General features: G+C 40.1%; 2 protein-coding genes across 10 annotated transcripts in view; both read left to right on the forward strand.

Annotated features, from left to right (window-relative positions):
- The window catches only part of Zmym6 (zinc finger MYM-type containing 6), a 37839-nt gene extending 26586 nt beyond the window's left edge, over nt 1-11253 (forward strand). For all 9 annotated transcript variants that reach the window (XM_015485291.2, XM_048815786.1, XM_015485289.2 and 6 more), the window contains 2 exons: nt 6623-6776; nt 9262-11253. In XM_015485291.2, coding sequence (XP_015340777.1) covers nt 6623-6776; nt 9262-11132 — 2025 coding nt within the window. In that variant the 3' untranslated portion in view covers nt 11133-11253. The remainder of the gene's footprint in view (nt 1-6622; nt 6777-9261) is intronic.
- A 1391-nt stretch (nt 11254-12644) lies between these two features.
- Nucleotides 12645-16174, forward strand: Tmem35b (transmembrane protein 35B). Its single transcript, XM_015485292.2, has 3 exons — nt 12645-13010; nt 14351-14531; nt 15472-16174. The coding sequence occupies exons 1-3, from the start codon at nt 12939-12941 to the stop codon at nt 15645-15647; spliced, it is 429 nt and encodes a 142-aa protein (XP_015340778.1). The 5' UTR covers nt 12645-12938; the 3' UTR covers nt 15648-16174.
- Nucleotides 16175-19939: the final 3765 nt, after the last annotated feature.

Here is a 19939-nt window from a genome sequence, read left to right on the forward strand (position 1 = left end):
GGACAGTTAGTCTTGAATTATGCTAGGTTTGAATTATTCAGGTTATTCAGGAACTCTGTACCTCATATTTAATGTGTCTGCCCTATATATGCTTTCCTCATGTGGAGTATTTTTAAAATTCACCAGTCATTTAAATTGTGTTACCAAGTACCTCTGATTAAGATTTTCAGTTTAGTCTATAAAAAGCTAACAATAAATAATGTAATGCTCTTATGATGTGAAAGAAGTCCCTGACAGTCTTAGAATCATTTTGTTGTTGTTTCTCCAAGAATGGCAGTGTGAATCTCCCTTCAGTTATTTAAATGTACTTAAATTTGGTGGAATGGCAAAAAAATTATGAAAAGTACAAAGAAAATCTGAAAAAGTCAGCAAACTTTAGGTAGTAAATACTTTGTAGATCATTTGGTCTCTGTTCTGCCATTGCCGTGCAGAAACTAACACAGACAATAGACGAATTAGTGAGTGTGGCTGTGTCCCAATAAAATTTATTTACAAAATGGATAGAAGATTGGACTTTGCCCACAGTCTGTAGTTTGTCAACTCCTGCTCTACTTTGTTCCCATCACCTAGAATTAACCATTATTTGCCTACAGTTTTTCCCCTCTTGCCTTTTTCTTTTTAAAAATTATTCTCTATCACTAACCCCTTTTCACATTTCCAGAAGCAATATCATGAGTTTTGGGTGTCCTTTCAGACCATTTTGTAATCTTTTGTATATGTAGTATGAAAATATTTAATATTATTTTTAGAAATATTTATCCGTGTTGATACAATACATTTTGTACATTTCTGTTGATTACTATTTAGTATTGTATTTTCTGTAGGTACCATATTTAATTATCCACTGCGTTATTGTTAAACATTAGGTTGTTTCTAGCTTTTTACTATTAAAAAAAAAAATCTCTGCTAAAATGAATATCCTTGTATATGTCTTCTTGTGCATCTATATGCAGGAATTTCTCTAGTGTAGAAATGAAAGAGTAGAATTATTGAGTCAAAGAGTATTTGGATTTCTAGTTCTTAAATTGCCCTACAGTGACTGTTATTTGTTTATATCCATTTCTCATAGCCTCACCATCATTTCTTTTTACTTATTTATTTAAAAGTTTTTTAATTGGCTGAGTACAATGGTGTATACCTGTAATCCCAGAGACTCAGGAGGCAGAGGCACGAGGTTTGTATGTTCAAGTCCAGCTTCAGCAATTTAGCAAGACCCTGTCTCAAAATAAAAAATGAAAAGGTCTGGGGATGTAGCTTGGTGGCAAAGCACCTCTGTTCAATTCTTTTTATTTATTTGTTTATTTTAATTGTTTAGTTGTCAGTGGACTTTATTTCTCTACGGTGCTGAGAATCAAACCCAGTGCCTCACACATGCTAGGCAAGTGCTTTTACCACTGAGCCACAACCCCAGCCCCCCCTGTTCAATTCTTTTTTGTGTGTGTGGTTCTGGGGATTGAACCCAGGGCCTTGTGCATGTGAGGCAAACACTCTACCAACTGAGCTGTATCCCCAGCCCCTATTCAATTCTTAATACCACAAACGATTAATTATTGTATTATAATTATACATAGTAGTGGGATTGGTTGTTATTTCTGCATACACACAGTATAACAATGCAATTTGGTCAGTTTCATTTCAGAGCAACTCCCTGAGCAACTCCCTTTTCTCCCATCTTCCCTCCTTCTGTTTCCCTTTCTTTATTCTACCTGTCACCATTCTATTTTAATGAAATCCCCCTACCTTCTTCTTTTTTCTCTCTAGCTTCCACATGAGAGAGAAAACATATGACTTGACTCTTGACTTTCTGAGTTTGCCTTATTTCACTTAACATGATGCTTTCAAGTTTCATCCATTTTCCTGCAAATGACATAACTTTATTCTTCTTTATAACTAAATAAAACTCAGTTGTGTTTATAATACAATTCCCTATCTGTTCATCTATTTATGAATACCTAGGCTGGTTCCATAATTTGGCCATTGTGAACTGTGCTGCTATAAACATATGAGTACGCATGTTTGCTGTAGTATAATGACTTCAAGTCTTTGGGATAAATACTGAGGACTGGTGTCACTGGGTCATATGGTGACTCCATCCCTAGTCTTTTGAGGAACTTCCATAGTGATTTTCATAGTGGTTATACTAATTTATAAACCTATCAATGGTGTAAAAGTGTTCCTTTTTCCCCCACTCATTTTTATTAAATGTCATATTTAATTTTTTTTCCTCTTGCCAATCTGTTTGATGGTTTTATTGTTTTCTTATTTTATATGTCTCTGATTACTAGTAGGTTTGCTTATATTTCTGTTTTTTGGTCCTTTGGATTTTCTTTTCTTAGAATTTCTTTCTTTTAATCTCCCCCTATTTTTGTACTGAATTACCTTTTTCTAACTGATTTCTGGGTCTTTGTACAGTCATTTTTGTTTCTATGGTTTCTGTCACCCATGGCCAACCATAGTCTGAAAATATTAATGGAAAATTCCAGAAATAAGTAATTCATAAATTTTATATTGCACACCATTCTGGGTAGCATTATGAAATCTCACACTATTCTAGTCTGTCATTAGGTAGTTTTTAGTACCACCTAGATGATGGGGCTGATTTTCAGATTCATTCCTCTTGCTCTGACCTTTGAGCTCTAGCTAGATTCATGTATCCAACTGCCTACTTGACATTTAGACGTAGCCATTTAGAATAACTATCTCAAATATGTCTAAAATAGAATCATTGTATTTCCCTTAGGCTTCTCTGCAGCCTTGGCTACTTCTTACCACCCTTGGGCTACATCTGTACTGTCGCCTTTCTTCTGGATTATTTCAGTGACCTCCTGCCTGTCTTCTTGTATCCATTCTTACCCTGTTTTTTCTCCCTGTGGTTGCCAAAATGATCCTTCTAAAACAAATCAAATCATGTTACTCCTATGCTCAAAAGCCTTTTTGTTGAAATTCTAAAGCAGAGGAATAAAGAAAGGAAGGAGCTAGTTCCCACATATTAAAATTATTGGAAAACTACAGATATCATAAAGCTACATACATAATTAAGACACAGCTACAGGAGTAGACATCTCAACAGAAAGGAAATCCAGAAATAGACTGTGTGTGTGTGTGTGTGTGTGTGTGTGTCTGAATTTAGTAACAATAAAGGTGGCATTTCAGATCAGTAGGAGAAATATGGATTATTCAATAATGATATGACAGCCGAGTAGACATATAGAAGATTTCTATATGGATTTCTACCTCACAATTCAGACCAAAATAAAGTTTAGATAGAGAAAATATTTAAATGTAAGAAACAATGAAGGTACTAAGAAATAAACAGGAGAAAAATTTAATAATGTAGAAGTGGGGAAAGCATTTCTACTTTCCATGAAAGAAGCCACAGGGAAATTCAACTATATTTCAAAGTCAAAAGACAAATGACAGAATGCAAAGGTTGCAACTCTTTTTACAAAAAGCTAGTTTAAAAAACTGTATAAAGAGAATTTGTGAATCAATAAAAAGACCCAATGTCCAGTAGAAAATAGGCCAAAATATGATCCATCAGTTTACAGACTGAACATAAAAATAGCTCTTAAACATAGGAAAAGATATTCAACTTCAAAATTAGAGAAATACTGTTAGAATTGCAGTTTAATCATATTGGCCAAGATAGAAATGATGAACAGCATTGTTAAATCATTCTTACACATTGCTAATAGGAGCATAAATGGGTAAAGCTGCTACAGAGTCATTTAATAGAGACCTTAATTTAAAATGTAAATATAATTTACCTAGAAATTCCATTTTTAGTAATATACCTTTCAAATACATTTTGCACATTTGTGAAATTGATTATATACTAGGATATAAACTGCAGCATTTTTCACAGTAACAGAAGTGTGAAAGCAACCTGGTTGTTTCATCAGTGACTGGGCTCATGGTGAGTTCATTCTTGAATTATCATGTGAATTAGGAAAAAATAGCCCTATTCAGGCAAAGTCTGAAGTTCACCCCTTTCTGGTCCCACACCTGTTTACATGGCCTGGTAAGTGGAACCTCCCGTAGCAGCATATATAATAGCCTTGGTTGTAGTTAAACTTGGTATAACATATCCATACAACAGAATACTATGCTGTTGTTAAAAAGAATGCAGCAGCTCTGTATGTGTAGACATAGAGGAAAAGCACCCTCCCATTTGTGCTTTAAACACAGGTGTGCCTTTGTGCATTTTTGTATACACGTATAGAATATACCTGAATATGCCAACAATAACTAGATTATAGTGACTGTCTCTGAGGAGAACTGAATGGGAGAGAATTTTAAGAGGGAAAATTATTTTGACATTGTTTACTATTTGAATCTTTAAATTTTATGTTGCATATGCATAGGATTTAAAAAAAAATAAAGGAAAACAAGGCAAAGGTTTGATAGACAATTCACAGGAAAGGAAATGTAAGTAATGCTCACACATGAAGAAATGCTTCATCACACTAGAATAAGATAATTTTTCACTCATTAGAAATAGCAAAAACTATGATAATACTCAGTTGAATAGGATGTTGGGTAACAGGCTTGCATATATTGCTAATGGCCATGTAATATGGTATAACTTCTATGAAGAGCAATTTGGCAATATCATCAGAATTAAAATCATGTACATGTACTTTAATACCCACCAACAACTTTAGACTTTATTCTGTAGAAATACTAACATGTGCAGAACCAGTTTATGTATAAGATAGTTACTGTAGCATAAGATTTATAACTACCTAAATGGTCATCAGCAAGGAATCTTCATATTATTGTATGTTCTGTAATGGCCAACTATGCAAGCCGTTCTAGGCAGCTTCATACAAAATTATGTAGATATACCTCTAAGATAGGTTGTTAAGTGACAAGAACAAAGTGCTCAATCTTGCTAATATGCTACCATTTGTAGTCAGAAACAATTATTTAATTATATAGACCATCTCTAGAAGAAACTGGTAATAGTGGTTGTATGCAAATTTGAGTCTAGATAGATGGCATTAACATGTACACTTTTATACCTTTTTAATTTTGTACTAAGTACATTTATTATTTACTTATTTGGTACTGGGGATTGAACCCAGGGGTGCTTTACCATTGAACATTCCTGTTGTTGTTTTTTTTTTTTTTTTTTTTTTTTTTTTTTTTTGAGAGGGGGGTGGTCTCACTAATTTGCTGAGACTGGCCTGTAATTTGAAATCCTCCCATCACAGCCTCTCAAGTCTCTGGGATTACAAGGCATGTACTACTGTGCCCAACTCATTACTTATTTTAAATAAATGAATTTAAATATAACCTTCAGTGGCATCCCATCATATTTAAAATACAGTCCCTTTTTTGTTGTTGTTGCTGCTGTTTTTAACTAGGATTTTCTGGTTTTACACATATTGACTTCTGCCAACCTTCTCAATATTCCCATTCTCTCCCTGCTTACTATTTCAGCTTCATTCTTGTTGATATTCCTAAGCCACGTTAGGCCCTTTCCATCTTGAGGGTTTTTGCACCTACAGCTCCTCTGCCTGGACTCCTCTGACCTCAGACTTTTGCTTGGCTCATTACTCTTGAATAATTCAGATGATCTTTGCTCAGATGTTTTCTCCAGAAGTATCCTTCACACTGTCACTTTTCATTCCCTTACCCTGCTTTATTTTTCTTTACTGCTGTTGTCACTATCTGGAATTATACATTATATGTTTGTTCTACTTGTTTGTTTTCTGTCTCCCTCTAGAATGTAAGGCTCATAAGAGCAGGACTCCATTTGTTTTCTGCTCTATCCCCAGAGCTTAGAACAGTCCCTGGTTTGTGGTAAACATTCTGTAAATATTTACTGAATGAATAAACATTTAAATACATTCTCCCACTCTGTTGTTTATCTTTAATTTTATTTTATAAAGACCTTTGTTCACAGAAGTTTTAAATTTCCAGGTGGTCAAGTGTATCAGTCTTTTTTATTTTGTTATTTCTTTTGTGTTTGATTTAAGAATATTTTCTGTGCACTTTGATCATTTGGAAGTTCTCCGGTGATTTTAAGTTTTTTTTTTTAATATTGGTCTTTAATCAATAAAGAATATTTTTTTCCTGTATGTTCTGAGGTTGGATCTAATTTTTCTGAGTAGCCAATTGTCCTAATCAGCAAAAATTGTTTTCATTATTTGGATCATGCTACAGGCAGAATTATTACTTATTTTTTGTAGTGCTTGGATCAAACCCAGGGCCTTACACATGCTAGGCAAGGGCTCTCCTTCTGAGGTACTCTTCCAGCCCTCAGAATATCTTTTTTAAAAAGTCAGTAAATTGAACTGATACCAATTAGGAGAATTGAGAATTAACATATGTTTCCCAAAGTACCTTCTTTTTTGCAACTGCTCTTTCAGACAAATTATATTTCTTTTGATATATCACCTTTTTAAAAATTTTTAATATTTATTTTTTAGGTGTAGATGGACACAACACAATGCCTCTATTTTTATGTGGTGCTGAGGATCAAACCTGGGTCCCGCCCATGCTAGGCGAGCGCTCTACTGCTGAACCACAATCCCAGCCCCCCCCCCCATATATCACTTTTAAATGATAGTAATTAGTGATAAGGAACTAAAAACTCTCTTTTGTATTTAACTAGGAAAGTGCACAATCAGATGCCATGAAACTTATATCTTCCCAGTCTTCTCAGTCTTCCAAGCTTTTAAAGAATAAAGCTGTATTATGTAAGCCTGTCACACAGACCAAGGCCACCTCTTGCAAACCACATACACAACAGAAGGAATGTCAGACAGGTACGTGACTTTGTGCTTTCCCCAATGTGTTTACTGGTTTTTATAAGAAAGGAAAGAAAGAATTGACAGTTTCTTGAATGTGAAAAACATGAATTTCTAGATCACCTCTCTAAATTCACATGCACACATGTATGTGAACAGACTTGTATATACACAGACATCTGCATGTGTATATTGCTATTTCCCAAATATGCAGACAACTATTTTAATTACTAAGATAAAGATTTGATTAAATTTATTACTGATTTAGCTGGGTGTTGTGGTGCATGTGTATAATCTCAGCCCCTCAAGAGGCTGAGGCAGGAGGATCCTAAATTCAAGGCCAGCCTCAGCAACTTAGTGAGGACTTAAGCAACTTTGTGAGACCCTGACTCAAAATAAAAAGGGCTGGAGATGTGGTTAAGTGCCCCTGAGTTAAGTGACATGGCATACCATGTCCAGTCTGATTTTATTTTTAATAAAGTGTTACTGGTTTAACCTTAGTTCTTTTTTCTTTTTTTTAAACACTGACTTCAATTGTTAGACATATCTAAGATGTTTGTGATCAGAAAAATTGTTGGACTTCATACTTGAAAAAGCTGTAAATTATTGCTCCAGTCCATGTTAACTACTTTTAAGCCCACTGTGCTTGTATTTACAATTACTTTAGTAGCCAGCTATGCCCAAAGCATTTTTTAAATTATTTTTAATGATATTGGAATTGAACCCGGGACATGTTTGGCAAGTGCAAAGCATTGAGCTATATCCCCAGCCCTTTATTATTTATTTATCTATTTGTCTTTATTGATTGATAGATACTAGGGATTGAACCCAAGGGTGCTTAACCACTGAGCCATATTCCCCAGCACTTTTTATTTTTTATTTTGAGACAGGGTCTTGCTAGATTGCTTACAGCCTTGCTTAGTTGCCCAGTCTAGCCTCAAATTTTTGATCCTCCTACCTTAGCTGACTGAACAGCTGGGATTTTAGCCATGCATACCATGTCCAGTCTGATTTATTTTTAATAAAGATTTTTCCTTATGTAATTATCTATATTTAAAAAGCTTAGTCTATGTGGGCACGGTACACCTCTAATCCTAGCAACTCAGGAGGATGAGGCAGCAGAATTATAAGTTAGAGGCTGGCCTCAGCAATTTAGCTAGATAGACCCTGTCTCAAAAAAAAAAAAAAAAAAAACAATAACAACTATAGCAAAAAAAAAAAAAAATCTGTCAAAAAGTACTCAGTTGTTTTTTATTCAGGGTACCTTTCTTATGGTAGGAGTCAAAGAAATTGCTATTTTTCTTCTTCAGGAGATTTGATTATTTTATATCCCTGTTAAAATGATACACTATGTACATGAATTTATATGATCACATGTGGAGGTTAGTAAAGGCTCTGTGGGCATCTATATGTGGGGGTATATGTGTACCTTTACATTTTTAAATTTCTAGACTAAATATTAGATTATTTTCTGTATACTGTTGTAAACTGTTAATTGCTTTGTTATTTCATACTATTGAAAATATTCCATGTCAGTATAAATTTAAATATACATCAGAATTCTTAATATACATAAATTTCAGAGTATATAACATAACCAACCCCCTAAGACTAGAACTTCAGATTTATTTATCTCCTTCCTTCCTTCCTTTCTTCTCCAGTACGGGCATTGACCCCAAAACATGCCGTATGCTAGGCAAGTGCTCCACCACTGAGCTCTACCCCCAGCTCCTAGATTTTTTTAATACTTATAAACAATGTCAAGTTAAAGTGTATTAATGGGTCTTTGTCCACTTGTCTAGTTATGTTCTTAAGACAAATCCTAAGAAGCAGGATTACTCATTCAAAGGCTGTAGTCAGTTTTTAAAGCTTTTAAAACCTGTTGCTAAATTGCCTTCCTGAAAAGTTACAATTTATGTTCTAAATATCAGTGTTGGATAGGATTAATTTCTCTTCACCCTCTCTGACACTGGATATCACAATCAACAATTGCCCCTGTGTCTTTAACTAAATAACTAGGTTTCTTTCTTTTCCTCAACTTTAATTTTGAAAAATATCAAAATTCCGACAGATTGAAAAACAGTATCATTAATGTCAGCATACCCTTTATCTAGATTCACCAAGTACTTCCTTCTTCTAACATTTTGGTTTTTTTCCTGAGCTCTTTGAAAATAATTTATTCTTAATCTGTGTGTGTCATGGACTTCAGAACTAATTCCAGTAAACTATTAGATACTTGAAATTAATTTCACATTTTACAGCTTATAATTTTATTATAATCAAGTGGCCAAACCTTGGACAAAGGAGGAAATTGAGTTTTTAATGGCATCATGAAGGTATTATAGTCTGTTTTTAAAACTTTAATCAGGATATTATTTTCATAAATATAAATAGTAACAAAAAATAAATTTTAAATGTGTGGGGAAAAAACAAAGAACAATACTTATTTGTTCTTGAACTTAACAGTTTACACATTTAACAGTGATTCAAATATTTCCTTCAGATTTAGCTATGCCAAATGAGAAAAATGATGCAGAACTTGATTCTCCACCTGCAAAGAAAAAAAGAATAGGTTTTTTCCAGACTTATGATGTGGAATATTTAAAGGTTGGTTGTATTATGTGTCCTGGATCAAAAGAGAGTTCACCAAGGCCACAGTGTGTCGTTTGTGGAGAGATCTTACCCAGTGAAAGTTTGAAGCCGGCAAATCTTTCTCATCATTTGAAGACAAAACATTCAGAATTAGAAAACAAGCCAGTAGATTTCTTTGTACAAAAATCTCTTGAAATGGAATGTCAAAACAGTTCTTTAAAAAAGTGTTTACTAGTTGAAAAGTCACTTGTGAAAGCTTCTTATTTAATTGCTTTCCAAATTGCTGCCAGCAAGAAGCCATTCTCTATTGCTGAAGAATTAATCAAACCATATTTAGTAGAAATGTGTTCGGAAGTTTTGGGTTCAAGTGCTGGAGACAAAATGAAAACCATTCCTCTCTCTAATAATATAGTTGGATACAGAATTGATGAATTATCTGCAGACATCGAAGATCAGCTGATCCAAAAGGTCAGAGAGTCAGCGTGGTTTGCTCTTCAGATAGATGAGTCATCAGAAATCTCAAATACCACCCTTCTCTTGTGCTATATTCGTTTCATTGATTATGAGTATAGTGATATAAAAGAAGAATTATTATTTTGCCTTGAAATGCCTTCTCAAATCACTGGTTTTGAAATATTTGAACTAATAAATAAGTATATTGATAGTAAATCTCTGAATTGGAAACATTGTGTTGGTCTCTGTACTGATGGGGCTGCAAGCATTACTGGCAGGTATTCTGATTTAAGGGCAAAAATTCAAGAAGTTGCCATGAGTACAGTGGCATTTACACATTGTTTTATTCACCGTGAACTCTTAGCAGCTGAAAAGTTGTCTCCATGTTTACATGAAGTTCTTTTGCAGTCAGCACAAATTTTAAGTTTTGTAAAGAGTAATTCATCGAGTTCACGGATGTTAACAATTTTGTGTGAAGAGATGGGACCCGAGCATGTGAATTTACCACTTCATGTTGAAATATGTTGGATATCAAGAGGGAGAATTTTAACAAGGTTATTTGAATTACGACATGAAATTGAAATATTTTTAAATCAAAAGCATTCAGATTTCGCCACCTATTTTCATGATGAGGAATGGGTTGCAAAGCTAGCCTATTTAGCGGATATATTTTCACTTATAAATGAGTTAAATTCAAGTCTTCAAGGAACCATGACTACTTTCTTCAATTTGTATAATAAAATGGATATTTATAAGAAAAAGTTAAAAATGTGGTTGAAGCGGACACAAGAGAATGATTATGATATGTTCCCTTCATTTTCTGAATTCTCAAACTCATCAGACTTAAATGTGAGAAATATCACAAGCATTATTCTTGAGCACCTGGAAGGACTTTCTCAAATGTTCCATGACTGCTACCCACCAGAAGATGACTTGCGTCCAGGAAATTTGTGGATTATTAACCCATTTACGAATCACCAAAATAATAATCTTACTAATTTTGAAAAAGAAAAATTAAAACAGTTATTTTCAGATTTAGGATTACAGTCACTATTTAAATCAGTGTCTGTAACGCAGTTTTGGATAAATGCAAAGACAAGTTACCCAGAACTGCATGAAAAGGCAATGAAATTTTTATTACCTTTTTCAACTGTTTATTTATGTGATGCTGCCTTTTCAGCTTTGACTGTGTCAAGACAAAGAAATCTGTTGGTTTCTGGCTCTGCCCTGAGACTTGCAGTCACATCATTAATTCCAAGGATAGAAAAATTAGTAAAGGAGAAAGAAAAGCAGTGTGCATGTTGTTTATCATCAAAGTCTAATTTTTGAGCTGGGGTTGTGGCTCAGTGGTAGAGCACTTGCCTGGCATGTATGAAGCACTGGGTTCAATCCTCAGCACATTAAATAAACAAACAAATAAATAAAGGTATTGTGACCATCTACCACTAAAAATATAAAGAAGTCTAATTTTGTGTAACTATCCTAAAATATAATTTCCTAATGTGGATTTGTGTTTTCAGTGTTTGTTTTAATAATTTTCTCATTTTTGTGGAAGGATTTAATAATTACGCATTTGTGCATAATTATGTTTAGTTTTTTAATAATCCAAGATAGAGAATTTGGTTGACAAACTTGGGTTAGTGACCAAGATTGCATCTAATTAAAGACCTTTTTTTTTTTTTGTATGGGGGACTGAACTGAGGTGCTCAGCAACTAAGCCTCATTTCCAGTTCATGTTATTTTTTGTTTTTATGAGATAGGGTCTCAATAAATTGCTGAGGCTGGCCTTGAATCTGTTACCCTCCAGCCTCAGCCTCCTGAGCTGCTGGGATTACAAGGAGTCCACTACCTCCCCCTGCTAAAAGGCCCAGTTTCTAATATGATAGCACAATCTGGATGTTGAAGTTGGACATGAGAGATTTCTGTCTTCAGGCAGCCAGCTGCCCCCAGCAGATTATAGGTAGGTGGAAAACAAAGATCATAAGTAATGGTTAACAGGGAATAGGACAGAGGGGAGTTTGAGACTGTTTGGGGCTTTCTCTGGCCCGCTAGACCAGGGCTTGGCAAACTTTTTTCACAAAGGGCCGTATAGTAAATATTAGGTTTTGCACCCATAGTGTGGCCACTCCTACACAGTTGCAGTGTAAAAGCAGCCATAGACAAATGAGTATTTCAGTAAAACTTTATGAACACTGAGATGTCAATTTCGTATAATTTTTATGTGTCACGAAAACTTCTTGCACTTTTTAATCATTAAAAAGGGTAAACAAACATTATCATCTTGTATGGAGGAGAGCAGAAAAACCAAACAGCTAGCAGAATTTGGCCCACACTTTGCCCAGCCAGCTCTAAACAGACATCCTGGTAAGAGCAGATGGACCAGGAATGGCCTACAGCGCTTTGTTCAATGAAAGCCTCTCTTCCCCTGACAAGTATCTGAATTTTCAAACACCTTTCACATTTTAAATTCAGCTGAGACGTCAGAGGGCAGATACTTCAAGCAAGATATACAAGAACACCTTTTTTTTTTTTGAGGGGGGGGAGGGGTACTCCACCACTGAGCCACATCCCCAGCCCTGTTTCGTATTTTATTTAGAGACAGTGTCTCACTGAGTTGCTTGGGACCTCACTGAGTTGCTGAGGCTGGCTTTGAACTCAGATCCTCCTAAGGGATTACAGGCTTGCGCCACCGCGCTGCACGACTAGTTAAATTATTGGTTATCTATGTATTAGGTTGTTCAGATTACTCATTTACAAATGATTTTCTGCAGGCCTGTTAGCCACTCCTGAGAGCCAAGGCCTTATTGCCCTGTGGGTGCAGACACTGAGGCCGTTTGGGGTCGGGCGACAGCCCAGCTCCTCCTGCTAGTGTGGCAGTCGCAGGGCCGAAGCCCGGGCTCTGGGGCAGAACGCGGCTCCTGCGCGGCCACGGCCAGATGCCCACGTTTGCCTCCACTTTGTGCTGGCCGGGAGGCGGGGCCGCCCCTGGATTCGGGCGGTGGCAGTTCGCTCGGGAGCCCGCGGGCCTGGCGGGCACGTCCCAAAGGGGGGCGCGGGCCTTCCGGCGGCGGCGACAGCGGGAGGCGGGAGGAAGCGAGCCCGCGAGGCGGCCCTTGGGTCCCGAGCGGCGCGGCCATGGCGCTCGTGCTCGCCGCCCTGCGCGTCCTGCTGGGCGGTTTCTTTGCGNCTCCCGTGTCGCAGCAGATGGTGAGCGAGTGGGTGGGCGGGGGCCCGGAGCGTGGCGAGTGCTCGGCCTGGCCGCGCGGGAGCTGGGGACCCGCGCCGGGGACTTCCCCGGAGTTCCTCGAGTTTTCTGGCTCCTCCTTGGGCGGGAGCGGGTGGGACCACCCTTTCCGGCTGAGCAGTGGCTTCGCGGAGCGAATTAAGAGCCCGAGAGGAGTGCTTGGGCACCCTTTTGGCGGAGGATGAGTGCCCTTCCACCTTCTTCCCCTCTACTTTTGGGGTGAGTCGCGAAGCAGGCTGTAGTAATCCCCACTTTGCAGGTAGGAAACCTGCCCTGAAGGCAGGAAGCAGGACCCAAACCAGACTCTCCTAATTCAATCCATTCTTTTCCCAACAAGCCTAGAAAGCCCCTGCCAGCTCTCTGGCTAGTTCCAGAGTGTAGAAAAGCTTTCATCTCCAGCTTACCAGTGCCCCCAGCCCCTCCCAGAGGCCAGGCTTTGAGGGAGGCCCCAGTTGCCTCTCTCTCCCAAGCCTGGGTACTCCCTTTATGATTTAGGATGGTGGATTATTTGGGGGAAGAATCTCACCAGAGCTTTCAGGGCCGAGTAGGAGAGGTAGAGGAGAAGTGGGAGAGCAGGAAAAGGCAACTGTGGGTGAGCTGTCATTTGGCCTAGAGAACGGCCCAATTCAGCAAGAGGGTCTTATTGAGCCATTCCTTTTCTTCCTTGAGTCTGCCACATTGGAATCCGGAACCCAACTGAGGATATTGAAGATGGGGTCTGTTTAATGAGTGCTTCCACCACCTCATCACCTCCAAACATTCCCTGAAAAGCAGTCTGAAGAGGAACCAGGCCTAGCGTGGTGGGCTTGCCTGTAATCCCAGTGGCTTGAGAGGCTGAGACAGAGGATTTCAAGTTTGATGCCAGCCTCAGCAATTTAGCAAGTCCCTAAGCCACTGAGATCCTGTCTCAAAATAGAAAGGGCTGGGGATATAGCTCAGTAGTAAAGTGCCTATTGGTTTAATCCCCAGTACAAAACAGTAACAAAACAAAAAGGATCTTGGAATCCTGAAGGCCTTATTCCTAGAGGGGAAGGCCCAAGCCCTGGGGCCAGGGTGTAATCTGTTGAGAGGTCTGATGAGAAAATCAACTTCTTCTCACTTGGGGCATAGAGCATGTATGTATCCTGATTTCAAAGCTCAGCACCACAAGGTGGCTTTTCCAGGCTGACCTCAGGCTCTGACCTAGGGTAAATAGTGGTTTTATTAAGGGGGTTGCGAACAAAGGTATAGAATGCCCCTGTGGGGCATCTGGACAGTATTTCCTAGGTGAGCATGGCTGATAGACATTCCCTGCCATTTGTAGAAAGCCCTGTTCGTGCAGTTTGCTGAGGTGTTCCCGTTGAAGTTGTTCGGCTACCAGCCAGATCCTGTGAACTACCAAACAGCTGTGGGCTGGCTGGAGCTGCTGGCTGGGTTGCTGTTGGTCGTGGGCCCACCGATGCTACAAGATATCAGTAACTTCCTCTTGACCCTCCTCATGATGGGTAAGGGGGCCTGGGGAAATGGGATCTTCTGGGAGGAATGATAGAAGACCTGTTCGTTCCCCCACTACTGTTGCCACCTTTTCTCTCTGGGACCAAGAACACTTTCTGCTCTGCTGCAGTTTCCATAGTCTTCAGAAGAGAACAGGTGCTTTTGAAACTTGATATACCATAATACTAACCCATGTCAAGTATACTTTTTACCTCATGGCTGCGTAGTATTCCATTATGAGGATGTATTATATATAACCTCAGAGCCCCTACTCCTTCCACACACCCACTCCTGGAATGAGGGGAGGAGCAGCAGCTGCCACTTGGCTTATGTGTATAGCAGATGGGAGTAGAGAGCTGGGAAGCTAAGGCCCCCTGAACAGAAAGGCAGATGGTTTCTGTGAGGCGCCTCTTGTAGAAGCTGTGTCCACAGGAACTGCTGATGACGGAGATAGCTCTGCCTCAAAGACTAGACATCTTCAGGCTCTTCTTTATCCCCTTGGCCTGTGTCACCATTATTGGTACTGTTACCACCCTATCTCCTAAGCATTCTTTCCATTTCTAGACCTTTCCTCATTTTCAGATCTTTACCAGCACTTTTGCCACAATTCCCACAACTCCTCCCCTCCTGTAGATGTAGGATTAAGAAAGAAGAAGGATTGGGGAAAATTTGTTCCCCAATCCCTGTCTACCTACCTCACAGTCCCTGCCCCCTTCGACTAGAATGTTGCCGTTTCTTTCTTAACCTCTGAGTGAGCCTTTATTAGTCCAAGAGGCTTCTAACTCTTGGTCCTGCTTTCTCCAGGAAGCCAAAGATGAGGAGAAGGATTCATGTGGAGGATGTTTAATCGGAGGGCTTGGCTGGAGTGGGTCAGCCTAGGCTGGAACCCCTGAGCTCTCTGGATCTTCGGGTGCTTCCAGGGAGCCTCAGGGATTTCGTTTTCCATTCCAGTGGCTATCTTCACTTTGGTATCTCTGAAAGAGTCACTGAGCACCTCCATCCCAGCCATTGTCTGCTTGGGGCTCCTGCTGCTGCTGGACGTCTGCCAGTTCTTAGCCCAAACTAAGAAGATGGTCACACACTCTAGGAAGAAGACTCCAAGTGCATTCAAGGAACCCTGGATGTAGAGAGTCCCTTCATACCATGCAGCTGTCGCAGCAGGAACATGCTGGAATAGTCTGTCACCTCATTACCAGTACGTTCCATGTCTTCCAGTGTTGAAAGAGACATCTTGTCTACCTAGCCCTGATTACTCTCTGTAACTATACTGTTCTCTTTTGAGGGATAGATGTTGCACACACTGACATTCTTCATGTCATGTGAAAATAGAAAATAAGCAGAAAAGAAATTTAAAACACCAAAATTCTAATATTCCAAAATTACCACTTTTAATGCCTTGGTACTATATCTCTTGTCTTTTTCTATGCCTTTGTATAGATTTATATATTTTTAAATGAAAATGAGATCATATATCCTATTTTATTACCTACTTTTTAAACCTGGTATTCTATAACACCATTCCGTGTCTCTTTTACCTCATTAGTCTTGATGGCTGCATAGTATTCCATTTTAAGGATTTAGTCTACCTTCCATGAGGAACGTTCCCAATTTTTTGTGATTGTAAACCTCACAATAAATCATCTTTGCATACTTATTTCCTTTCCCTAGAAGTGAAGGTGCTGGTTCAAAAGGCATACAATTTTTGAGATATTAAAATACACATTTTAAAATTTATAGGTTGAATGTTACAGAGTTTAAGTATCTGTTTCTGCCTATGCCCTTCTAAGCCACATGAAAGATTCCTTCCCATTCTTTTTTTCTCTCTTACACTTTAGATTTGCAGAGCTTACAAAAATGGGCATGAGTCATTTTATAGGACCTGAAATCACTGGCCTTTGATGGTGACGTATGGCCCAGTCCAGGGCTCCTTGACTCCTATGTAGATCTGGGGACAGCCAACTCCCTGGAATGCTGAATGGTACAGCAGGGCCGAAAGCCTGGGAGGAATCCCAGGGATCAGAAGGGAAGGTGGACAACATGTCATGTCACCAGCCACTTCACCTTTTGGAAAGTACTGTGCCTCCCATGAGGGAAAATAGGAAAAAGTTTATTTATACCAATATTCTATATCAGCTTATAAATTGCTTTGGAGGTAGGAGCAATCAGAAGTCTATGTATGTTACACCACTTCAGGTTCATGTTAGAAAAGCAATTCCTGCTCTGTCACTGACTAGCATGAACCTCAGGCAAGTGGAAAATCTTGGTCGGAGATCTTGTGTCCAAAAGCACAATGATGTAATCTACCTATAGCACAGATAAATAGATAAGTGGATAACAGTACATAAATACGTGCAGCAGCGTCAAAACAATAAGGAAATTTTCTCTCACTTAAGCAGTCCAGAGATGACTTGACTTCATTTTCAGTGTTGGTTAATTTTGTGCTTAATGAGGACACAAAGGACCAGCGTTCTTTCAACTTTCTGTTATGCTGCTTTCAGTTTATTGGCTGCTGCCTTCAGAGTTGCAGAATAGCTGCAGCAGCTACAGACTGCACAGTTGCACATTTCTAAAAGTGAAAAGAAAGAGAAAGGATCTTCTAGAAGTCCCTAGATTTTCCCTCACATCTCACTGGCCAGAATTATGCCACATTTCCATTCCTAAACCAATCTCTGTCAAGAAAGATGGAATTCCTATGGTGGACTTAACACCCATTTTTACCCATTTGGTCAATGAGGAAAGGGCGGGAAATGACAGTATTTGCCACTTGCTAGTTTGTTTATAAAATACAAAAAATAACTAATTAGGGTTGGGGTTGTGCCTTAGCGGTACAGCGCTTGCCTAGCACGTGCAAGGCCCTGGGTTCCATCCTCAGCATCACATAAAAATAAATAAAATAGGGCTGGTGTTGTGGCTCAGTGGTGGCGTGCTTGCCTAGCAAGCGCAAGGCCCTGGGTTCGATCCTCAGCACCACATAAAAACAAATAAAGGTATTGTGTCCAACTACAACTAAAAAATAAATATTAAAAATCAATAAATAAAATAAAGGTATTGTTTTTTTCAGATCTTTGCCAACACTTTTGCCACAATTCCCACACCTCCTCCCCTCCTGTAGATGTAGGTTTAAATAAACATTAAAAAACTTTAATGATTTCAAAATTTGGCATATAACAGGCCAGTAAATGCTGTTATTACATATCAATTTGTTCTGATGAGACTATGGATCAGAAAGTTTTAGGTATTTATATGTCAGACCTGAGACTAGAACTAAGGCCTGACTGATTCCAAATCCTACCCTTTGTTTTGCACCAACTGCCAGAACTGAAAATAGGCTGGTATGACACCTGGGATGACCTGTCCACTGTGATCAAATCTGCCCTGCCTTCCAGAATTACCCCTCTGCATGAAAATTTTGAAACCCATAGAAGTAGAGCCTGGAAAGCCCTGGCTGCTGTAGCCCACCTGTCTCCAGTCAGGACTGTGAGTAGAAGAATCTCTCACAGCTGGCACTGGACTGAGGCCTCCCGTTTACCAGTGCTTGGCCTGTAGGCTGATGAGTAGCCACTGGCTCTCAAAGTTGGCTATAGGACAGGCCCAGCAGCTGCAGGTCAGGCATGGTGCTGAAAAAATGGGATGGACACCTTGTGTGGAGGAGCAGTTAGGATTGACTGCAGCAGGAATCTTGAGGGCCTCCTCAATAGCCCAAGGAGAAGCCAGGCCCCAGGAAATGTGTGCCCCATACTGCAGCCTAAGTCTAGGTTAGCTCAGCACCTTTACATTCCCTTGCCTGGCCTCCTGCTATCTTCCTCTATGTGCCATTGCTGTACCCCACAAACCCAGCTGCCATAGGTGGGCCCCAGCTTCTCCCTGTAGGGGCCCATTCTTCATGTCTCATCCAGAGATTAACAAGAAAGTTCTGGGACATGTGGGTAGGAGGGGATTCTTCCCTGTCTCAACTCCTTATCAGGATCCCAGAGAAAGCTCCAGCAACCAGCACAACCAGAGGAAAGAGGGATAATCTGATAATCTGAAGGGATGATAGGGAGGAGTTGAGAACTAGAACTGAGGTGGACAGAACTGGGAGTGGGGTGGGGGTGGAATACACTAATTCGGGGTCCTGGAAAAGGACTGGAGCCTGAGAGACTCAAAGGTGGAAATCCAGATGTTAGCACTGGAGGGATTGAGTTTGAGGACATGATAGGGTTGTCTAAGTGTCAAAATTAGTAGTTTTGGTAATGTATGGACAATAAAAACGGACATTGTATGCGCTCATCCTCCTTGGAGGGGGCAGGAACATGACCAGATGTTTTTGTGTTGTTCTGCTGGCTGCATGTGTGCCTGTGTGGGTATGCACATTTATCTGCGCGCTGCCTAGAGGGAAGGGAGCGAGCGGTTATGATGTATCTCCCCAGTGTCAGCCATAGGGCCCAGAGTTTTACTTATGCTTTCTTATAATCCTCCCAACAACCTTATGAGGTAGGTATTTTAATCTCCATTTTACAGCAGGGGAGACAGGCTCAGTGAGGCTGAGTAATTGGCCCAAGGTCACATGGCAAATAAATGTGTGTATCTAGAAGTGCAAGGTTCCTGGGCCTGTGCTTTTTTTGCTTTGCTGCCCAGAGTTCTCAGTCTGACCCAGAACTTCTTTATGGTCATAGGAAACTTCTTTATGGAGGAGTGTCCCCCCACCCCTGGGAAGGACTCAATATTCCAGCCTCATTTCTCTGGGACTCCCTATTGCCCCAGCCCTGCTTGGACTCACTTCACATAGGTGTACCCCTGGATTCTGATTATCTGTGAAGGGCACCTCCCCTGTCCCAGTCACCAAGGTGGGAAATTTCCAAGATCTCTTGGGACTCCTCTCTTTCCTCATTTCCTCCAGCTCCTCACTGAGAACTCTGGCGTCCATCCCCTCCCCTCTGTCCACAGCAGTTGCTCAGCTCCTCTCATGGAACCCCTTGCCTCTACTGTTCCCTTCTAGCAAGGACTGGAGAAGAGGGATTAGCATGGGACGCGGTGGGCTGGGGACTTATTTTTGTCACCTGGTCTCTACAGGGACCTCTCTTCCTCTCCCCAGTTCAAGGTCGAAGATGAACCTGGGTGTTGGCAGTTGCAGCCCCCGGGTCCACCCAGCTAGCTTCTTCGTGATGTCTGTGGCCTATGCCTTGGCCCTGAGTCTGGGGCTGCCTCCCAATGTGGCCACGCTGGCGGTGTTTGTCTGCAGTGGTGGGTGCCTGTCCTGGCCCTGTGTCTCTGCCTACTTCACCTGGCCCTGGCCAACGTGCGCTTCAAGCTCACACTGCCGCTACGGCCACCTACTACCAGGGCCTGGCCTACTGGCCCTTCCCCGAGGCCGCCTACTCTGTGTCCACCTGTGTGGCTGTGTCCACCTGTGTGGCTGTGGCCTTGATGGCACTGGTCA

The sequence above is a fragment of the Marmota marmota genome, unplaced genomic scaffold (assembly GCF_001458135.2).
Source record: "Marmota marmota marmota unplaced genomic scaffold, marMar, whole genome shotgun sequence".
Classification (NCBI taxonomy): domain Eukaryota; kingdom Metazoa; phylum Chordata; class Mammalia; order Rodentia; family Sciuridae; genus Marmota; species Marmota marmota.